At 43.2% G+C, this 18229-nt stretch overlaps 1 protein-coding gene across 2 annotated transcripts in view; it reads right to left on the bottom strand.

Annotated features, from left to right (window-relative positions):
* The window catches only part of RPS6KA2 (ribosomal protein S6 kinase A2), a 172413-nt gene that overhangs the window by 71572 nt on the left and 82612 nt on the right, over nucleotides 1-18229 (bottom strand). For both annotated transcript variants that reach the window (XR_012651700.1, XM_075036113.1), the window contains exons 4-5: nucleotides 3142-3222; nucleotides 2245-2324 (exon numbers count right to left, since the gene is read on the bottom strand). Coding sequence is in view for 1 of the 2 variants with exons in the window: in XM_075036113.1 (XP_074892214.1) it covers nucleotides 2245-2324; nucleotides 3142-3222 (161 nt within the window). In the remaining variant the exon portion in view is untranslated. The remainder of the gene's footprint in view (nucleotides 1-2244; nucleotides 2325-3141; nucleotides 3223-18229) is intronic.

An 18229-nucleotide genomic window follows, 5' to 3' on the forward strand; every position in this document is an offset into this window, starting at 1 on the left:
CAATAAGTACAGCAATAATAATGCAGAAAGAGAAGCTGATACATTGGATACACAGTGTGAATACTATGTATGACAGAAGTAAAATGCGTCAGCTCAGTACAAATTTACATGTCACATGTAAATGTAAACATCTAGAGTAGAAGTTGCTGAGTTTATTTTTAAAGTTAAATCTCCGCTTTTGGAAAGGGGCAGCCACAATACTTGAGTGCTCTGAGAAGCTGCACAGGGCTGAGAGCAAAAAAGAGAGGATTCAGAGAACAGATGTCATGTAATTTAATTAAGAATATCACTGCAAAGGTTAGAAAGAAAAAGGATACACAAGCAAAAACTCAGACTAAAAATTTAATTGGTCTAATCACAAAAACCGCATTATCAAAATAAATTTAAGTTATTTATAAGGTTTAAAATAAATAATGTAGGCAAGTGGTTAAATTAATAGAATCGGAAAATCTAATCTCCACAGCTATACCTAGTTAAAGTCAGATGTCTCAGAAAGATAGAGCAAGCCAGAGACAAGCTTTGGATGCATGCATGCTGCAGTATATGGGATCTGACTGAAAATCCACTGAAATCAGTACTGTTCGACCAAGTCCATAATTAACAAATTGCAAGCAGTACAGGTTTTCCCATAACTTCTTCCCTTGCGATACCTTGCCACTAAACAGCTGCAAAGTATAGGTAGACCAGATGAGCTGCAAACACTGAAAAAAGAAGTACGTGAAAGGACTGTCAAGTTAAGAGGACTCATCCTTGATAGTATAAAGCAGAGAAGTCAGTGCATTGCATCAGAAAAGCTTTGGGGAAAATGTGACGTTTTAAAGCAGTACAAAATCTGAGCTGTTCTCTTTCACTTTTGAGTTCCCTGATTGTGCAGAACGCTTTTCTCTCTTCTTCCATGAAAGTGGAGAGGCCTTTGCCTCTTTGTCTTAACAACACACTGCCTCACTAACAAAGCCTGATTTCATGACAAACAGCAGAATCATATTTTTATTTTCCTTAATCTTTTTCCTCATATTAAAAATAACTGCTACCGTGTACTGAGTACTTACAAAAGTATCATTACTTGGCAGTGTAATTAACCTGTTGCTGTCTTCTCACGTTAGCAAACAAGCCTGGAAAGCAAATACTTGGGGTCCCAAGTTGTGGTGCACACAGCAGTTTGCAGCATGTCACTGACCCAGAAATTGGATGGGAAAAAAAAAAGCTAGGGAACTCTTGAATAAAAGCACTGACTTCACAGCTTTTTTAGTCTATCAGTAATTCCCCAAACCAAGAAGAGTGAACAGAGCTTCCCCTCAAGATGGCATTTGAAAGGCCCCTATCTTATCTTTAAAGATTGTGCATTAGGTGGTTGCCTGCACCCCTGTGCCCACACCCTCGGAAGAGACCAAGGGCTGGGGACACGGTGCTGGTGACAGAGAATGCCGGGGCGCAGACAAGCCCCGGGGTGGTGGGGCTGCCTCGCTGGAGCCTCCCGTCCTGCCTGCAGGGCCCTCTCTGAGCCTAAACGCAGGAGGATCCACTGCTTCCAGCAAGGCAGACGGCTGGCTCAAAGAGGCATTTGGAGACACGGGCGAGTGCTAAATCCACCTAGAAAACCTGCCGCTGCGGCTCCCTACAGGCATTAGCGAGACTTGAGGTTGGCCCGTTTCCTGGCTGCCTTTTTCACGGAGGACAGGGAAGGGATGGGAGCCCGGGGAGGTGATGGAAGCCGGCTGACCCCCAAGCCCGAGGTTGGTGCATGGCTTCCAACCTGCTCCCAGCAGCTGCTGCTGCGGGAGACGGCTCTTTCCCCGCTTGCCGGCTGATGCCATGCTTGCTGCAGGGCTTGGCCCCTGACCTACGGCCATCTCCTCTTTCTGCTGGCAGCGGTTGTGATTTTCCAGCAGTTCTCTGCCTGTGTCCCGGGCAAAAAGTATTGAGGATTGATTTCTCAGATAGTTTCTCATCACATCCAAGATGTATTTTGTGAGCGATGAGTCTGGGGCTATTTTGCTACGGGAATGGCTTAGTAGTGGGGCAGTTTTCTCTGACAGTGATGCTTACATGCTATCTGCTGCATTACCTACGGCATAATTCAAATACAATTATTAAGAACGCATTTAAAGATGCAAGATGATATAGCTCTATTACATATATATAGTAGGACTATTCCCAAGGCTGTTTTTCATTCCCACCAACTTCATCTGAATTCTGGAAATCAGGACAGTCTTTCATTTCCAAAGTTAAAATCTGTCAGCTTACCTCTTTGGAGAGTCTTGTGAAAAGGTCCCCTCCCCGCAGGAAATCTAGTATTAGATACAACTTTCCCTCTGTCTGAAATGCTGCATTAGAAAAGGATGGAGATGTTGGAAGTTTGAATCAAGATAAAAGTCCCCAAAGAATTAATCTTGTTGACTACCAGCGTATCATTTGCGCCATTAACTTCCCTGTCATTTCAGCACTTTGAGAACAGAAAAAATTAATTTCTCTATAGAACCAAGCAATTGAGCTTAAGACTATGGGAAAAAATGGTATCAGCTGAGAGATGATGCATTACTAATATATTCTTTTCCATGCTAAGCACCTATGAATTAATATTGCTTTTCATTGCACAAGACACCAGGAGTCGCTGAGGGCTAGGCATAGAGAGAAGCTCCCCAGTTTGTGTGAGGGGAGACCTCACACTATCCAAAACGTTCTCAGAAGACCCTTTACAGTAATAACGGGGCTCCTCAGGGAGCTGGTGAGGTGGAGGAAGGTAATTCCAGCGAGACACCACATTCATATGCACACTTATACAAATTCAGACTGGTGCTGATTATTAAAAATAATTTTTAATTTAGATTCTCTGGTTTTCTGAATGATACCTGACAGCAGGTGAGAGGGTTGGCAGATATATATTCACCAGCTACCCCACCAGCACAATCTAGCATGTTAGACTCTATGACAAATGTATTTTGATGGAGGAATGGCTAAAACCTACTTATACCGAAATTCTCCTTTAGCATAAATGAAGAATTTCACACAGGTAGCCTCTAAGATTTTGTTAGAGAAAGAGTCATAAGTAGGCAGGGGTATCTGCATGAAATTATAAGACTTCTAGTTACAATTCCCCAACAAATTTAAGAACAAACATGAATTATATTTTATTATAGTTACCATAATGAAGCTTGACTATGAAAGGATGATTCACTTCTGCCAAAATATCTCTCTCCATTTTTGATCGTACCCGATCCCGAACTATAAAGAAAGAACAATAAGAACAGCGACATATTAAGAGGCAGCATGGTCACTGGATACAATACTGGAATGAGGTTCAGGTGATTTGGATTTTGCTTCTCACACTGCTGATGGCTTGTGGTGTGACCTTTGGCAAATCACGCCACTCTCTAGTGTCCCCTTTTTTTGCCTGTGTTGGCTGTGTAGTAAGAGTAAGCTCTTAAGGAAGGCACCATGTCTTCCTCTGTAGAGAACAGCCCTGACTGAAAGGACTACAGTATTACAAACAACAGGAAGGTGATTATGCTTTCCAGAAGAGAATGTTAATGTGAGAATTAAAACTATATAAAATTACTAACTCTATCTCATTTCAGATGAAACAGAATGTGCCAGTCCCAGAGCTCATCAGGTTAACCTCATGCAAATTAACTTTCTGTATTGTGCTGATGCAGCGTTTATGAGATATCACTGAATAGCACTCTCTGGAAGTGATTTATATAAATTATTTAAGCTTCCAATAAACCACCCAAACAATCAGTAATAAAGAAAACTATTTTTATGTGTAGAGATAAATTATTGTGTGATAGCAGTGAGAAAAATATTTTTTGTGGTTGAGAGGAATAGAGAGTAAAACAAAAGATAGTTAAACAGGTGAGCTGGGTTCAAACTAATCAAAACTAATGCTGAAGATTTCATAGCAAACACATTTAGCAGTATGTTCAGACATTGAGGAGGATTCACTTACTAATTCCGTAATGAAAATACTGAAATCTTCTTCTTCTTCTTTCTCTGCATTACACAATACCAATAAGCTTTTCAGTTGAAAGCGTCTCTGAGGGATGTTATGAGACTATTTTAGGTGGTAAAGCCTGAGATCTTAGTGAGATTCTGTCATCGCCTGCATGTGTTGTGGAGCTGCTGAGAAGCTGAGTACTCTCAGCACCCGAGTAATGAACATGCCATAATGAAACCACATATTCTGTTGCTGTACATCAAAAATTGATGCACAGAAATAGGTTCAAAACAGCTGATCTGAGAACCTTAAATAGGAGCGGAGATACACTTGGATTTCTTGCTATTTTGATGGTTTACCTAGGTCAATAGTGACGCAAGCTTTACTAGCTCACGCAACCTAAGCTACCTTGTGGCTAAAAATCAAAGAAAAGGGAATCTCAGAATCTTAATTTTATCTCATGAGTAAAAACCACACATAACACACTCACAGAACGCTTAAGCTACGCGAAGGCAGAGCTTTTCTCATGCTGTAGATCACGCTGCTCCCAGGCAGGGATTCTTGTTGGACTGGTGGGCATTGCTGAAGGCTCTATGTGGGACACTTCCCACTAAGCTTGGTTAGACAGCCTAACAATTGCCTCTCTGCGCTTGCACAGCACAGGTGTGTGAGCAGGCTGGCAGAATGGTAGCGCACCCTCCTGTCCCCATCACTTCAACCTCCGAACGGGTAGAGGCACGACTGTGCGGCCAGGTGCTTTGCCGAAACCCCTTGCGCTGTGCCCTGCTCGCTGCAGTGGTGGTGTCAGGCTGCCATGTCAACCTCCTCTCCACGTGTACACAGCAGCCACAGCGATGTTAAAGAAAAGGCTATGTCAGCACAGAAGACACCTCATTCTCTGGGGTCATGGCCCCGTAACCACTCTGAACCTAGACTCCTCCAAAGCTGCTTTAATCACCACCTACGTAGTGGCTTCCAGAAAAGGTGACTAGACCCTGTAATCAGGATTACAGCTTGGTACATGAGTTGGTGACCTGCCCTCCCCCTCTTCCAGCATCAAATACCGCCTGATTTAAATGTTCTGAGAGCAGAAGCTATACAGGCCCAGATTTTTATACAATCCTACCCACTAAAGAAGCTATGAATCACATTACCTACATAGGGAACTCCACTTGCTTTCTCCCACTGTCCCATTCTTACCCTGTTCCTTCCATATGCCCAGGCCATGCCCGATCTTAACCTCCAAGGTAGCCGTTGGAGATACAGGACACATCTACCTGCTTGCACCAGCTTACATACCACAGGGCACTGTCAGTTATTGTACCAAGTGCTGCACTTTCACTGTCATGATATTTCATAAATGTGCAAGGTTAAATCTCTTCTCCTTTTACTATTAGTTCTATCATAGCAGAAGGAAAGGTTTATTTTCTCTTACTCCAGATAGACCTGGAAATAGGAATTCCCCTGCTCTTCCTCCCTCTTGTATTTTTGGGATCGGGCCAAGGTAGGTCTGATATGCATCAGCAAAGGTTTTAAGAAGAGGTGGCATTTTGACGTAACATTTCAACAGCATGAGGCTCTGGCTCCGTCTGACTTCTCTGCCATCATGCAGGTGCGGCAAGTGGGAAAGTGCCTCTCTTCTGCACTTCGGAGATTTTTTCCTAGTGTTCAGGGGCCCCAGTCTGCTCTGCTGAGGGAGTCTCCTTTCTAGTTCTTACACCCTGGCAGTCAGATAATTAGATTCATTTGCTCCAGCATGATCTGAATTAGTTCTGGCTGCTTATTCAGCCTGCTAGATCCTGGCTACGGAGGGACTCCCTAGCAGCGGGAGGAGAGATGGACAGGGTCTGCACAGCTGCTGCAGTGCCAGGGGTGAAAAGGCCTGAACATTAAAGATACTTACTTCTACGCCGGTGACGAAGCAAACGCGTGTCTTTGCTTAGTCTCATTTGGGGATCAGTGAGCATGTACCACCATGAATTTCTCCACTCATTTCCAAAACGACTGGATCTCTGACAAGGAGCTATTTCTATGGATTCCTTTCTGAGTGACTCCCTTTTCTCTGATGGTCTACTCAAAGCACTGCAAAACCAGCCCTGGAGCTCAGTACCCCAGGGCAGACGATGGTGCGGCTCAGTTCAGCACCTCTCAGCACAGGGCTGGCCTCCTCCTGCCCAGGTCCCAGCCTGGTGCTGCGGAACAGCCTCTCCTGCCCACCCTCAGTAATGTCAGAGGCTGTACACCAAAGGCACAGAGGAAAGTGCAAATAACTCAGCTCCCCCATCCTCACTTGGAACGCTCGCAGCGGCCTCAGCGCAGCACACAGGCGGCTTGGGCAGGCAATGCTTACACCAGACGTTCACCTCTATCACTGAAATGCTCATTGGAAATAGTGCTCATCTGCTAAACTCTTGCCCTTTCTACCCACTATCGAATTTGGTTTGAAAGGTGAGTTTTGCCACTTATCTTGAAACTACACGTCAGACAGAGGCAGAGAACGCAACCTGGAGCAAAGAGCACAAAGTCATGAAGATTGTTTGCACGCTCTTGGACAAATTAGCTCTCCCTGAAATAATCCCTGGTGTCACAGGACAGAAGAGACCTGTAACAACAGAGGAAGCACCTGCTACCCTGAAATAAAAACAGTTCCCATTTCCAGGTATTAACGTGGTAAGAAAAAGAAGTGGAGGTAGCTGAGGATATATGCAAATAAATAGAGCTTATCCAATTCTGCCTGTCTAGCTCTGAACATCAAAGAGAAGGATGTTACTGCTTGCTTTATTTAACACTGAATGCTTAAGGAGAGGGTTTTATTTAAGGTATGAATTTTTACTTCTTGGGCTGTTTTCATTTTAATAACCATGAAGTACAGAAGGGAAGGGGGAAAAGGGAAAAGTATAGTCAGAGCATCTTCCAAGGAGACAAAAAAAAGTTCCTTCTTGATAACGGACTAGCTGTATACTTTCCGAATGAGAAAATAAAACCATAATCCTGCTTCCCTCTCTGAAGTTCTCATGATATCAACTTTGGTTGAGATTTAAATATGGAAATATAAATTAAATTTCAGCAATGAACTTCTTGTCCATACGTCTCACTTAAAAACTAAGAGTCAGTGCATCTCTAAGCTATGTACACTGTCAAGTAATGATGATCTAGGAACATCCCTTGATGTACATGCAATATGCAATGACATCGTTTCAGTTCAGTAGGATGTCAAGCCAACCCAATGAGAACTTTAATTAGTGAAACCATGGCCTATTGGAGCTGTAAAGGGGGAGTTTATAGAAAAGACACTAATTTATTCACTGTTATACTGATTAAAATTTATAGCTAATTCACCATAAGAGGAAAGTAACTTGTCATATAACTAGTGACTGGAGAGCTGAGCTGAAGTCACAGATCTGTGAAGTTAAACACCATTCAGCCACTGGTTTCAGTGGAGCCAGAGTATCGCTTCTGGGATCTCTCTGGCCAAAGAATAACTTCCCAACATTTTTATTTAATAGTACCCTTCTCACTGCTGCCCAAAGTAATTCTTAGTTCTACTAGAAGAAAACTATCCTGAAGCTATCTTCTAAATTTGTGTGTAATACTTCGCTGGTCTTTCCTCTGTCTTCAGACTCACCTGGAGTAAAAGTTGACGTTTCTACTTCAAGAGAAGTGATTTTTCAATTTAACTTGCAGTGCAGTTTTGGTTTTTGCATATAGATTTGGTGTTACAAGGCACGAGGGGTTTACCTACAGCCTTGTACAAGCTAACACATGTATCAAATTTATATTGGTATTAATTCAATTTTCAAATGTCAAATAAAAATGAAATAGCTTTTCCTTCTGCCCTCCTTCCTTGCCTGAAACCCCTTGGTGCCCTGCATGTGTCCCACACCACGCTTCCCTTGGTACCAGCTGCATCCCGTCAGGGCACGGACACCTTAAGTTAGCGTTCCTGTGACTGATACCATTTTCCACTTACGGCTTTCGCCTTTAAAAGGTTTTTGTAGAGAAAGATCCAGCAAGGGAGAGCGTATTACAGACATCTTAATGGTCTGCCTTAGCTAAGGCCACTGAACTGCACATCAGACTTGATAAACAGCAAAATCCTCAATGCAGTGAAACCCGTCTCGGGCTCACCTTTGGGAGGAACCACAGCATCATGCATCAGGGCTAAGAGACAGGAACCGAGGCGTATGTCTACAAGGAAGACCAGCGCGGAGCAAGGGACCATGTCTGCCTCCATCCTGCCTGTTCTGGGGATCAGCCACAGTGCAAGGAGCTGGTCTTTGGCTGCCCATGCAGACGGTGTGGAAACGTATGCGGTACTTTCCTGCTTCCTCCACAGATGCCGAGCTTGGGTGTCGTTCTCACCTCTGTCGGTCAACACCATGAGGAGCCAGAGTCTCACCAGTGAAATATTTTCTGTACACGTTAGCTGAGGTCCGGCACAATTCTGCTTTGCTCATGACCACAGTTGTTTGCCTGTTCATGCCCTGTGAACGTCTCTGACTTACTGATGCAGCCTCGCAAATGCAAGCAAAGCACTTGGATGCTCCGATACACTTCTAGACATGATGACTTCTAGCCTAAATCCTGTTATAAAAAGGGGATGGAGATAGATTTTATGAGCTCTGCAAGGCATCTAAAGCTGAAGATGGTTCTACCGCTTTTCAATAGCACTAAAGCGGTAACTCTTACTTTTCCTAAGTTAGTGTTTGGTGCACAGGTCCTTTTGTAACTCTAGTCGCAGTGTGAATACCTGCTGGCACCAGAGCCTGGTCCCTCCCCAGAGTCCTCTGGAGGTGGCTCAGGGCAGGACCTGGTGCTCTGGTTGCCTCTCTGAGCGGGCCAGTCTCTCTCCATTGGAGGCAACCATCTTGGTGTCACCAGGCTGCAATTGGCATTTGAAAGCTTAATTTTTTTGGTTTTGGAAGTAGAAATGTCAGACGATGGGTTTGGTGCCTCAGTGACTTGTCCTTATGGCTTTTTGTGCTTTTTGACAATTTTACCCAAAGTGCTGTTTAATCCCCTGAACTGCAACACCAGGGAGAGAAACCCCGCTGCGTGTCTGACACCAGCAACCGCCCCTGACAGAAATCTGTCCCTGCAGGAAGATACACACAGAAAATACACGAATAACGTCAAAGGGTCCACAATCTGCTCAGAGGTGTTTGGCAAAAAGCATTATTGACTATAAATTATTTGCCCATCCCTACCTTTCAAAATGACCTCGTGATAAGAAATGTCCCAGCTCAGCCAGGAGCGGAGCACTAATTAATTAACAAAGCAAGAACAGGAAGAGTTAGCAACTATGTTAATTAAATCACCATTGAAAAATATTGGTAGCAGGAGAAATAAATCAGTGAATAAGCCAATGGATTTAAATTTCATCCGTTACCCTCCTCACTTCCCTAAAACACAGCGCCATGCCTCCAGTGGAACAAAAGCAAAATATAACTCAGACACAGGAACACGCAACTCAATTTCAAATTCTTCACGTAGCACTGGTACACGCCAGTGATATATAAAATGGAATATATACATAAAACTATGTGCAACATCCTTTTCGATTCTATTTCTGTTATTTTCATCTGTTTTTAATGCTGGCTGTTGTAGACAAAAGCAGAGAACTAGATTCTAATTTCAAATCCACACTGTGTATGTCTGGAAGACAAAGTACTTGTGTGGTGACTAATTACCCGAGGTATGGAGAAGTAGAGGCTTTCTAAAAAGGATCATAATCTGGCTTCAGTGGTTCTGCTTGGAAATACTATTTGCATTACTGTGTTCCTGCTCCACACAGTATTATACACAAATCTTCTAAAGAGCAGCCTTTCATGTTGTACCTTATCAGCACACCATTATTACAACACAAAGGAAAACAGAAAAGTGTCCTGTTGACACCTGAATGTAGAAGTACACCAATAACGTCACATAGGGATTTTATGCGTATTTCTTTTGAAATGCATATAATTTCGTGAAGGTTATTTTTCTGGAAGAAAGATCCTCTGCGCCCCCAAATATGAAACTCTTTAGATATGGGGAAGGAGCCATTAAAAACAGAGCTTTACCACTCAGCCCTAGCGCTGCTGCAGCAAAGGAAAAAAGACAGATTCACAGAGCAGGAGACACTCCTTTGTAGAAGGGCACTCTGAAAAATCAATATGAATGCAGATTGGTTTTTAGGAGTCCAGGGTCTGGAGGAGGTCATTTTATCTCCCCCCACCTCTCCTTTTTTCCCCCTTTTACATGAAACAACATATTTGGCTTTAAAGAAATCAAAGACTTTCCTTTGTTTCTTGTTGGTTTTGTTTTTTTTAAAGTAGCTTGGATGCTTCAATGTTGAGATTTGGAATGACAGATGTCTCTAAATTAATCCTTGACAGATGTTTCTAAATTAATCCTAAACTTTCAATATTGAACTTCTACTTATATTATTTATCACCTATTCATTATTCTCCCTAAACGTTTGGAAAAATTAATTAAATCTTGCAATATCCCTCTGAAGTACCTCTGCCCAATTTTCCAACAAGGAGAATTAAAGGACAGATTGATGAAGTTTAACGTTACCAAAAAAAAAAAAAAAATCATATGGGAGCTGTCAGGAGCAAACACGGGTTTCTAGGACATACTAACTCTGCTGAAAACAAATCCTGAGAGCAGTGACCTGAGCTCTCCCCACTGTTTTCCTGACACCCTCGCCCAGGCTGCAGCAGGTCTGAGCTCTGCGGGTGCTGCTCGGTGGGCTCCCTCCTGCCCCGCAGAGTCTCTGCCAGCTCTGACCTCCCGCCGCTTCCCCACTGGGACACCAGTTTGGACCTCTCTCCCCGGCCAAAAAATCCCACAGACGCTGCAGGAGCTTAAGTGTGTTTTAGATTTTTGGCTGAAATTAGCCAGTGGATTTCAACCCCGTCATTAGAGAAGTACTGACCGATAGACCAGCTTGATGATCGTATAAACCTCATGTCCTCACACAGAGGCGAAATTTCAATTTTTGTGTATTTTTAAACAGAACTAGACCAACAGAATATACACAGATGTGCTTGTGCACAGCTCCCAGGTGAAGCCATTCCCCCTCCACAGTCTGTGAGCTGCAGACGTGCAATGATATCCAATAAGCCAAATCCTATGGTGATGTACAACATCAACAAAGTCAGAATTACACCCCTTACAACCGCATAAATCAGTCCCTAACTAACATTGTTATAAACAAACTGAATAAACGGCTCGATGAAGAGCAGAGAGAGCTGCCATTTGGAACTTTGCATGGAACATTTGCATGGAACTTCCTTCAAAAAGCCAAAACGTACAGCTAGAAGTACATCTGTCCATGACTTGTGCAAAACAGAAAGCCCTCAACACCTCTGCATAGCTGCACCTGGGTCATGTTTGGTTTTGGGTTTTTTTAATGTAAAACATATGTTTTATTTAAATTTGTTTACCTTAGTGGATGTGATATCCTGTCAAATGATCCATGAAGTGATATATTTGTTTCCTGAATTCTACTATAACATACTCCTATTTTTTATTATATTTGCTTCAGCTGAACAGATTTTTCATTATTATTATCATTATTATTATTAATTATTGCAGGCAATAGCAACAATTTCAATATTAACTCTTACTGACAGGCGATAATTACCTGTGCTCTAGGAACAGGCATAATTTCAAAATGACAAACGGATAAGAGGGCTGGCCTTAGAATTCAGCGGTCCCAGTAAACACCATTCATCAGTAGCTCTGGAAATTATGATGACCTGAAGGGAGAAACTGGTGGCTGTTTCATATAGTTTTGCAATAAAGAAAAGTTGCTTCAAACAGTTATGAGAGAGTTGGCCTTTTCTCCCTTTACAAAATAGATATTTAAAATTTAGTTCTAACCTACCAGAATCCAACAGAGAAAAGATATACAGGTACATCTAGTCCTCAGTCCTACTCTTCAATACAGTCCAAGGAGGGATGAATTTTCACCATCAAACTTCTCTCACATCTCCTGTCAGACTCCAATTCCCTTGCAGCTCCTGCAGCGCTGGCTAACTCGCGTGCAGCTGCAAAGGAGAGGCAGCTCCGAGCCAGATGTTTCCTACCCACGGGGCATTCCAGCATTCAGTGAGCATTTGCCTTCTGTTTACTAATGCAATATTCCGAAGTCGACAGAAGCAATGAAGAAATTGTTTTTCTCTTGTCCTGCTGGAGATGGAGATGATCCAGACGTCCCGGAGCTGCTGGGTCTCTCAGGGTAAGGAGTTTCACCGCTTGCCTTTAAAGCTTGAGGATCGGCGTGGTTTAATCAACCGTTGCTGCTGTTTGCTCTTAAAACACACCTCTTATGGGGGTGTTACAGGCAGGGCTGAATAAAATTTGTGGATTACTTTACTCTGGAAGTGTGAAAACTGTCTGTGCTTTGGTATTCACCACAAATATGTTCCGCAGCGTATCATTAAAGGCAAAAAACCAGCTTTTGTGATTGAAAAGTATTGGGAGTGACCACTGGCTCAGCAGTGAAAATGCAAAGACATTCCCTTTTATGCCAGCCTTCTACAGAAAAAAAATTGTATTTTACTTTTATTTAGTTTCTGCGGGCCTAAACAGCCAGTTGTACTGAAAGGGAAGTTTCTTCTCCTTCAAGGATCTTTGAGCAAATACTAATTTGCTTGCAAAGCCTGGCAGAGGTGGAAGGGGGTGAGGGTGGTGCTGGAGCTCCCCAGGAGCTCCTTGAGACACTAACTCAGGGCAAAGTACGCCTGCGTGAGAGCGACTTAAAGCCCACCCGAGTCCCTTCTGTCTTGTTACATGAGCCCCTACTGTTTTACTTAATGGTACAGTATGGAACCTTCTGCTCGGTCCAGTTGGGATGTTTATGGACAAGACCAACAAACTTTTATATAATATTAAGTGAGAATTCCTGGAAGGAGCAGAAACGCGGTATCATCCCTCTGCGGGGAATGTATGTACCGGGATGCTGTCATTTACCACCGGGGCAGTTTTGCTTATAGGCTGAACTAATCCTGGTAAATGTTTTCTGTATTGCTGCTTGAAACTTGTAATTTTGGACATTTTCAAAGATGTTTTTGCTGTGGCTTTTGTTCTGAATTGGAACAAAAAGCTTAAATTCAGCAAGTTTTGCCAAAATTAAATTGCAAAAAATTGTTTTGGGTGCACCAAAGTACTGTTTTGTTAAGGGTTTTAATTTATTTTTCATCTATTATTTCTTAAACACTAATTACAATGTACAACTATAAAATAATTTTTACAAAGATATACAATCAAACCAGAGCATTCTGCTGAAATGCTTACTACCAAAGTTTTTTCAAGAGAAATTTCACTCAACAATCCTATTCTGGTGGATAGACACTCTACCAGAAACGGTACACTGAATCTTTTCTTTATCAATCGTAACACACATTCAGAAGATGGCATAATAAAAAAGAGGATTTATGGGTGCTTCAGGAAAAATCTGTTCACTGAGCCCACCAGGAATTTTTAAAACGGAACCCCCGTGTCTTCCAAGTGTAGGGTAAATGTACAAAAGTATGAAGTGATGGGTTTGTGATTGACCTAGTTGGAGAGCAGTTTGCCAGCTTAGTTCCAATACGGGTAACGCAAGGCAGTGGCTGGACAGTGAGAGGGACGTTTCTCAAAAGAGAATGTTTGGATGGATCAGCGATGGAGCACAAGGCAAACGTTAACATTGACCCCAAGCTACGCAGCAGCCCTGGCCATGGCTGCGCTAGGCTGACTTCTCACTCCAAACACTTCTTCCATTGGGCTGCTTGGATGTGGTAAACACAGAGTCGATCCAATCTGACTCGCTCTAACAAAATGTTTTGGATGGGCAGTTTAGTTACTGAATTCCAAATATTTGTTTGTGAAATGAGTAACTAGTATATTTAAGGCATCCCTGAGGAAGCTGCGATAGTGGCTTATCATCCAAACCTGAGGACACTCAGTTGGTTTAGGAGATACGAAGCCCTGAGACAGCTTCTATTTGTAAACCATGCAGGACCAGGTTTATCAGGTTGCCTGCAATCCAGCCCTCTCAGCTACTTGCACACAAAATAGATGGGAATTTAGAACTCAAAATATTTCAGGAAAATTGTGGAGTTTAATGTCAACATTCAGGCAAACCAAACCTTTGCTCTGCCCAGGCCCTGACATGCTACGCAGACATGCTTAATATAGCTCTGTTGATATGTTTGCCTCATAAAAATAAATGAGCATCTGTGAGACGGCTGTCTGTCACTGAAGAAGCCTCCAGTCCCATCAGCAAGTAGGGTGCGAAGTCAAGGCAAGGTCATTTCCTAAATTAGAGCATAAGGAAAAGCCTGGTCTCATTTTGGTACCGACACACTGACTAAAGCTTTGCAACCAGCCTTGGCCACACAAACAAGAAAGAAAGGCTGATCTAGTGTATTCTCCTGTGAGTGGAGAAACAGTGCTTAAACAGTCGCAAATTATTATTCAGCCTGGACTCCACTATGTATAGGGAGCCTCGTGGAAGATATGACTAAGTTCAGAGAGTCGCCGGGTGAAATCACGGCCCTAAAACAGTCAGTAGTAAAACTGCTGTTGACATTAATAGGATCTCACCATCTACATCTTGGTCCCTGTATACAGTTCTGAAAATATACATAGCTGCTTGAACTCCAAAAGAATACCTAACTGAAGAGGAAATCTTCTTTTTTTCCTATGTCACTGGGTAACTGCCAAGACCTAAACATAAACCATACTAAGCAATGACTAAAGGGAGACAGGAGGAGAGCAGATAAATATTTAAAGGATATAAACATGAAGGACAGAGGAGACTTATTTATCAAAATAAAAGGAAAGAAAGGAATATAAATAGGAGGAGGTAATTGAAACAGAAAAAGAAGAAATGTAGGCTGTCGGGCAAACCGTAACTGGATGAACCCCTACAGAGCAGAGTGAAGGGTTGGGATTGGTGCCTCATCACCTGACACATTTTAAAACAAAACTGAACAGAAAAAGTTAAATAATGAGTTAGTAAGAAACCAGTCTGCCCTGGCTGCAGGGGAATGAGATTGCATCTTTCACTGTGTGCTACTTTGCTGCAGTGACTCCACCTCAATAAAGCACGCTTTTTAAAAAACATTTCTAGATTTCACTATTATGCACAAGTGTTTGGGAGACTGACTGAAAGAGAACATTTGTACCAGGATTAATGCCTGTAACATGTTAGAATATTCCAGCAAAGTGAAAAAAACCCAGGAACTAGAAATTTGTATTGGGAATGGACTCAAAAACCCTATGAAGAATAACCATGAGCAGTTTAGCTTCCACACAGTGCTTTTAATTCTGAGATCTCAAACAGCCTTACCAAGAGCCTCGGATCACTACGGCTGTTACCCCATAGGTGATAGCTGGGGGTAATGCAGAGGGGTAATGGAGCTCCTCCGGGGCCACCCAGCCCAGCGACCACCAGCCCTGTTACAGTCCTTCCAGTGACTGCTCAGCAAACCATACTCCTCACATGCAGAGTGCAAACTTTCAGGCTTCCTTAAAGCTTTGCTTTAGAAGTTGCTTGCTTTGTTCTGCTTATGAAGAAGTGCTCTCAAACCCTCTCATGTGATAAAGTCTCTACAGCAAACTAAAAACCAAGCGTGCCATAACAGCATGGCAGGGTTTCTGCATATTTCTAATGAAGATGCATGTAAGGAGTCCTCTGACACTGGCAAATCTCAAGTAGTGAAGTCAAGTCTTACGCCTCATGAGCACTTCCTTTTTGCTCCACCAGTCTCCCCCACAGCCACCCTTCAAACCCCTTCCACCCCCGTGCTCTGGTGGCAAAGCTGAACAGCCTCACTCTTCTCTACCAAGGGAAAGCACCGAGCACCCCTCTGCCAGCACCGGCGCTCAGCAGCCCCCTTCCCTTGCAGCCCCCTCTCGAGTCCCAAGCAGAAAGGGGTGGGAGGAGGGGTGATGCTCTCGAAATGACACCTGAAGCGAGTGCTGCCCATGATCATGACTCTCTTCCTGGCCCTCCACTTCTCCACTGTGGTTTTGCCCTTCCTATTGCCTTTCCTTTGGCTCCACACCCCAGATGACATCTCCAAGCCTGCTGCGACTCCTGATGCTTGGCTCGGGGGATGGCAGCTTTCCGCTGCCCCAGAAAGCTGCTCTCAGGAATCTGGGAGGCACCAGCTCACCTGGGGACAGCTGAGGGGCTTCTGGAAAATGGGGATGTCCAGATTTCAGTAGGTTGGAAAGTCAGCTAAATGAAGGCTGTGCACTTAGTGGGATGGTCGAGGAAGAGCCTCTTAGTTTCCTTTGTACCAAGGTCAAAACGTGCTGCTTAAGAAACCATTTTCTGTGTAAAAGTCTGGGGGCTGAGCAAAGCCACTGGCTAATTTCCTGAACAAAGCAAGTCAGAAGGGGCACAAGCTGGGGGCCCATCCTTTTCCCTTCATGTGGAAATTTTTCTAGGAGACAGAGATAGGTGGTAAAGGTGACTGAAACGCACGGAACACCATGTAAAAACAAAAATAAAAAATAGTCCTTCTAAACGTACATTTGAAAATATTTCTTTCTTATGATAACAAGGGTCAAGTTAGTACCTGCATCTATCTACATCCTACCTAGATGTACGACATTAATATTTTACATTGTATAGCTTATTGTATCCATAATGAAAACCAAATTGAATTGATGAGCATTGAGAAAACCCATATAGCAGTACAATCCCATAAACCTGAAACTCCCTCTGAGCATGAAAGGCAACTCTGAGTTAACAGTGATGACGATGACAACTGCCCACTAAATGGCAAGTATATTATAGCACAAACAAAGTCTGAAAGATGACCAGGGATGCAGCGCAATTATCTGAGCAATTCAGGCTTTGCCCAAATTTACAAATTAATCTACCACTGCTGAGAAAATGTCAGTTAAATTACTGCACCATGGAAACCTCTCGAGCGTGTCAGTTACAGTCACATGCAGATAGAAAATGCTGTAGACAAAATAGAAAGGAGAGGCTGTCATTGATGCTGATTGCTGGTCTCTCTTCAAACATCATCAAAACCTCCAACTTGGAGCAAACGCCACAGCCATGAGGAAGCCGTAACTGACATGTGTAACCCACGTGAAGAGTATAAAACCACAGACAATAATTTCGTTTCCGTTGAAACAAATCCCAGATGGTAGTTTCTACACTGTGCCATCTAACTTTTATGGAGAGCCAGCTGAGTGCTAGCACACCTCCGGCAGTAGTTGTGAACAGAACGCCTGGCCAGCTGTTTGGTGAAGGTTTACAAGCGACCCAACGGCAACGCCGCGAGGCAAATCACCGCCAGTGCAACCGACCCCCTGCCCTCTGCCGTCACGCTGGCTTCAAATGGCGTCAAGTGGCAGCGTTGACCTCTCTGCTCATCTGCCCTCCTGCTTGAAAGGAAATAACATTTGTCTGTTGTGTTATGGGAACCCGTAAAAGCAGTGGGATTCAAATCCCAGAGGATGCTTACGAATTTGGTGTCCAACCAACTATACGTGCACTGCAGTTGCAGGCAGCTGAAACTGGTTAAATGGCAATTATGTTGGATGCTCCAAGCGGTGCAACTTACTCAGTGAACAGAACAAACAAATGCTTTTTATATAGATAATGGATTTGCACCACAGCCAAAGACTTGCAGAGTCCATCAAGGAAGTTAAAAATCCCAGGGATATTTAGCTATTGTATTTCCAGCTTAGCTTTCCACTACAGCTACAAATTTATGCAAAAGTACAGTTGATTCACAGCTCTGATTATTTCAAATAGTCAATGTATTATGCAGAAGAGACATTTCCTAACAATTTATTGGTTTGGATTCTTCAGCCACTAAATTCCGTAACGCAGCAGATTGCACTTAAGTGAGGAGAAGTGTTAATAACATCTCCATTAATATCTGACTATTACTTTTCATAAGGACATCAAGCACTGTGAAGAGGAGGCTGGCATAATTAGGTTAACTTTACAGATATGGAGATTGAGAAGAGGAGCAGCAGTAATAGTAGCTGGTTTATGTTCATGCAGCAGGCTGGCAACAGAGATCTGAGCAGAACCAAAGTCTTAACTCCTAAACTGAGGTACCAGCTCCTATACTAAACGCAGCCTGCCATGAAAGAACAGACTACATCACATAAATTCAAAGGAGATGAAGACTAAAAGTGTTTGAGCCTGTATTTGCCAAAAGAGCAGTTTTTCTCTTCCTGTAATTCATGCAGCCTCGTGGTACCAACAGCAAGCTCTTGGACGTCAGGCAGGATTAAAAGGCTCCCAGGGTTCATTCACGTGCTGCACAGCTGACTCGA

This window comes from Buteo buteo, chromosome 9 (genome assembly GCF_964188355.1).
Source record: "Buteo buteo chromosome 9, bButBut1.hap1.1, whole genome shotgun sequence".
NCBI classification, from domain to species: domain Eukaryota; kingdom Metazoa; phylum Chordata; class Aves; order Accipitriformes; family Accipitridae; genus Buteo; species Buteo buteo.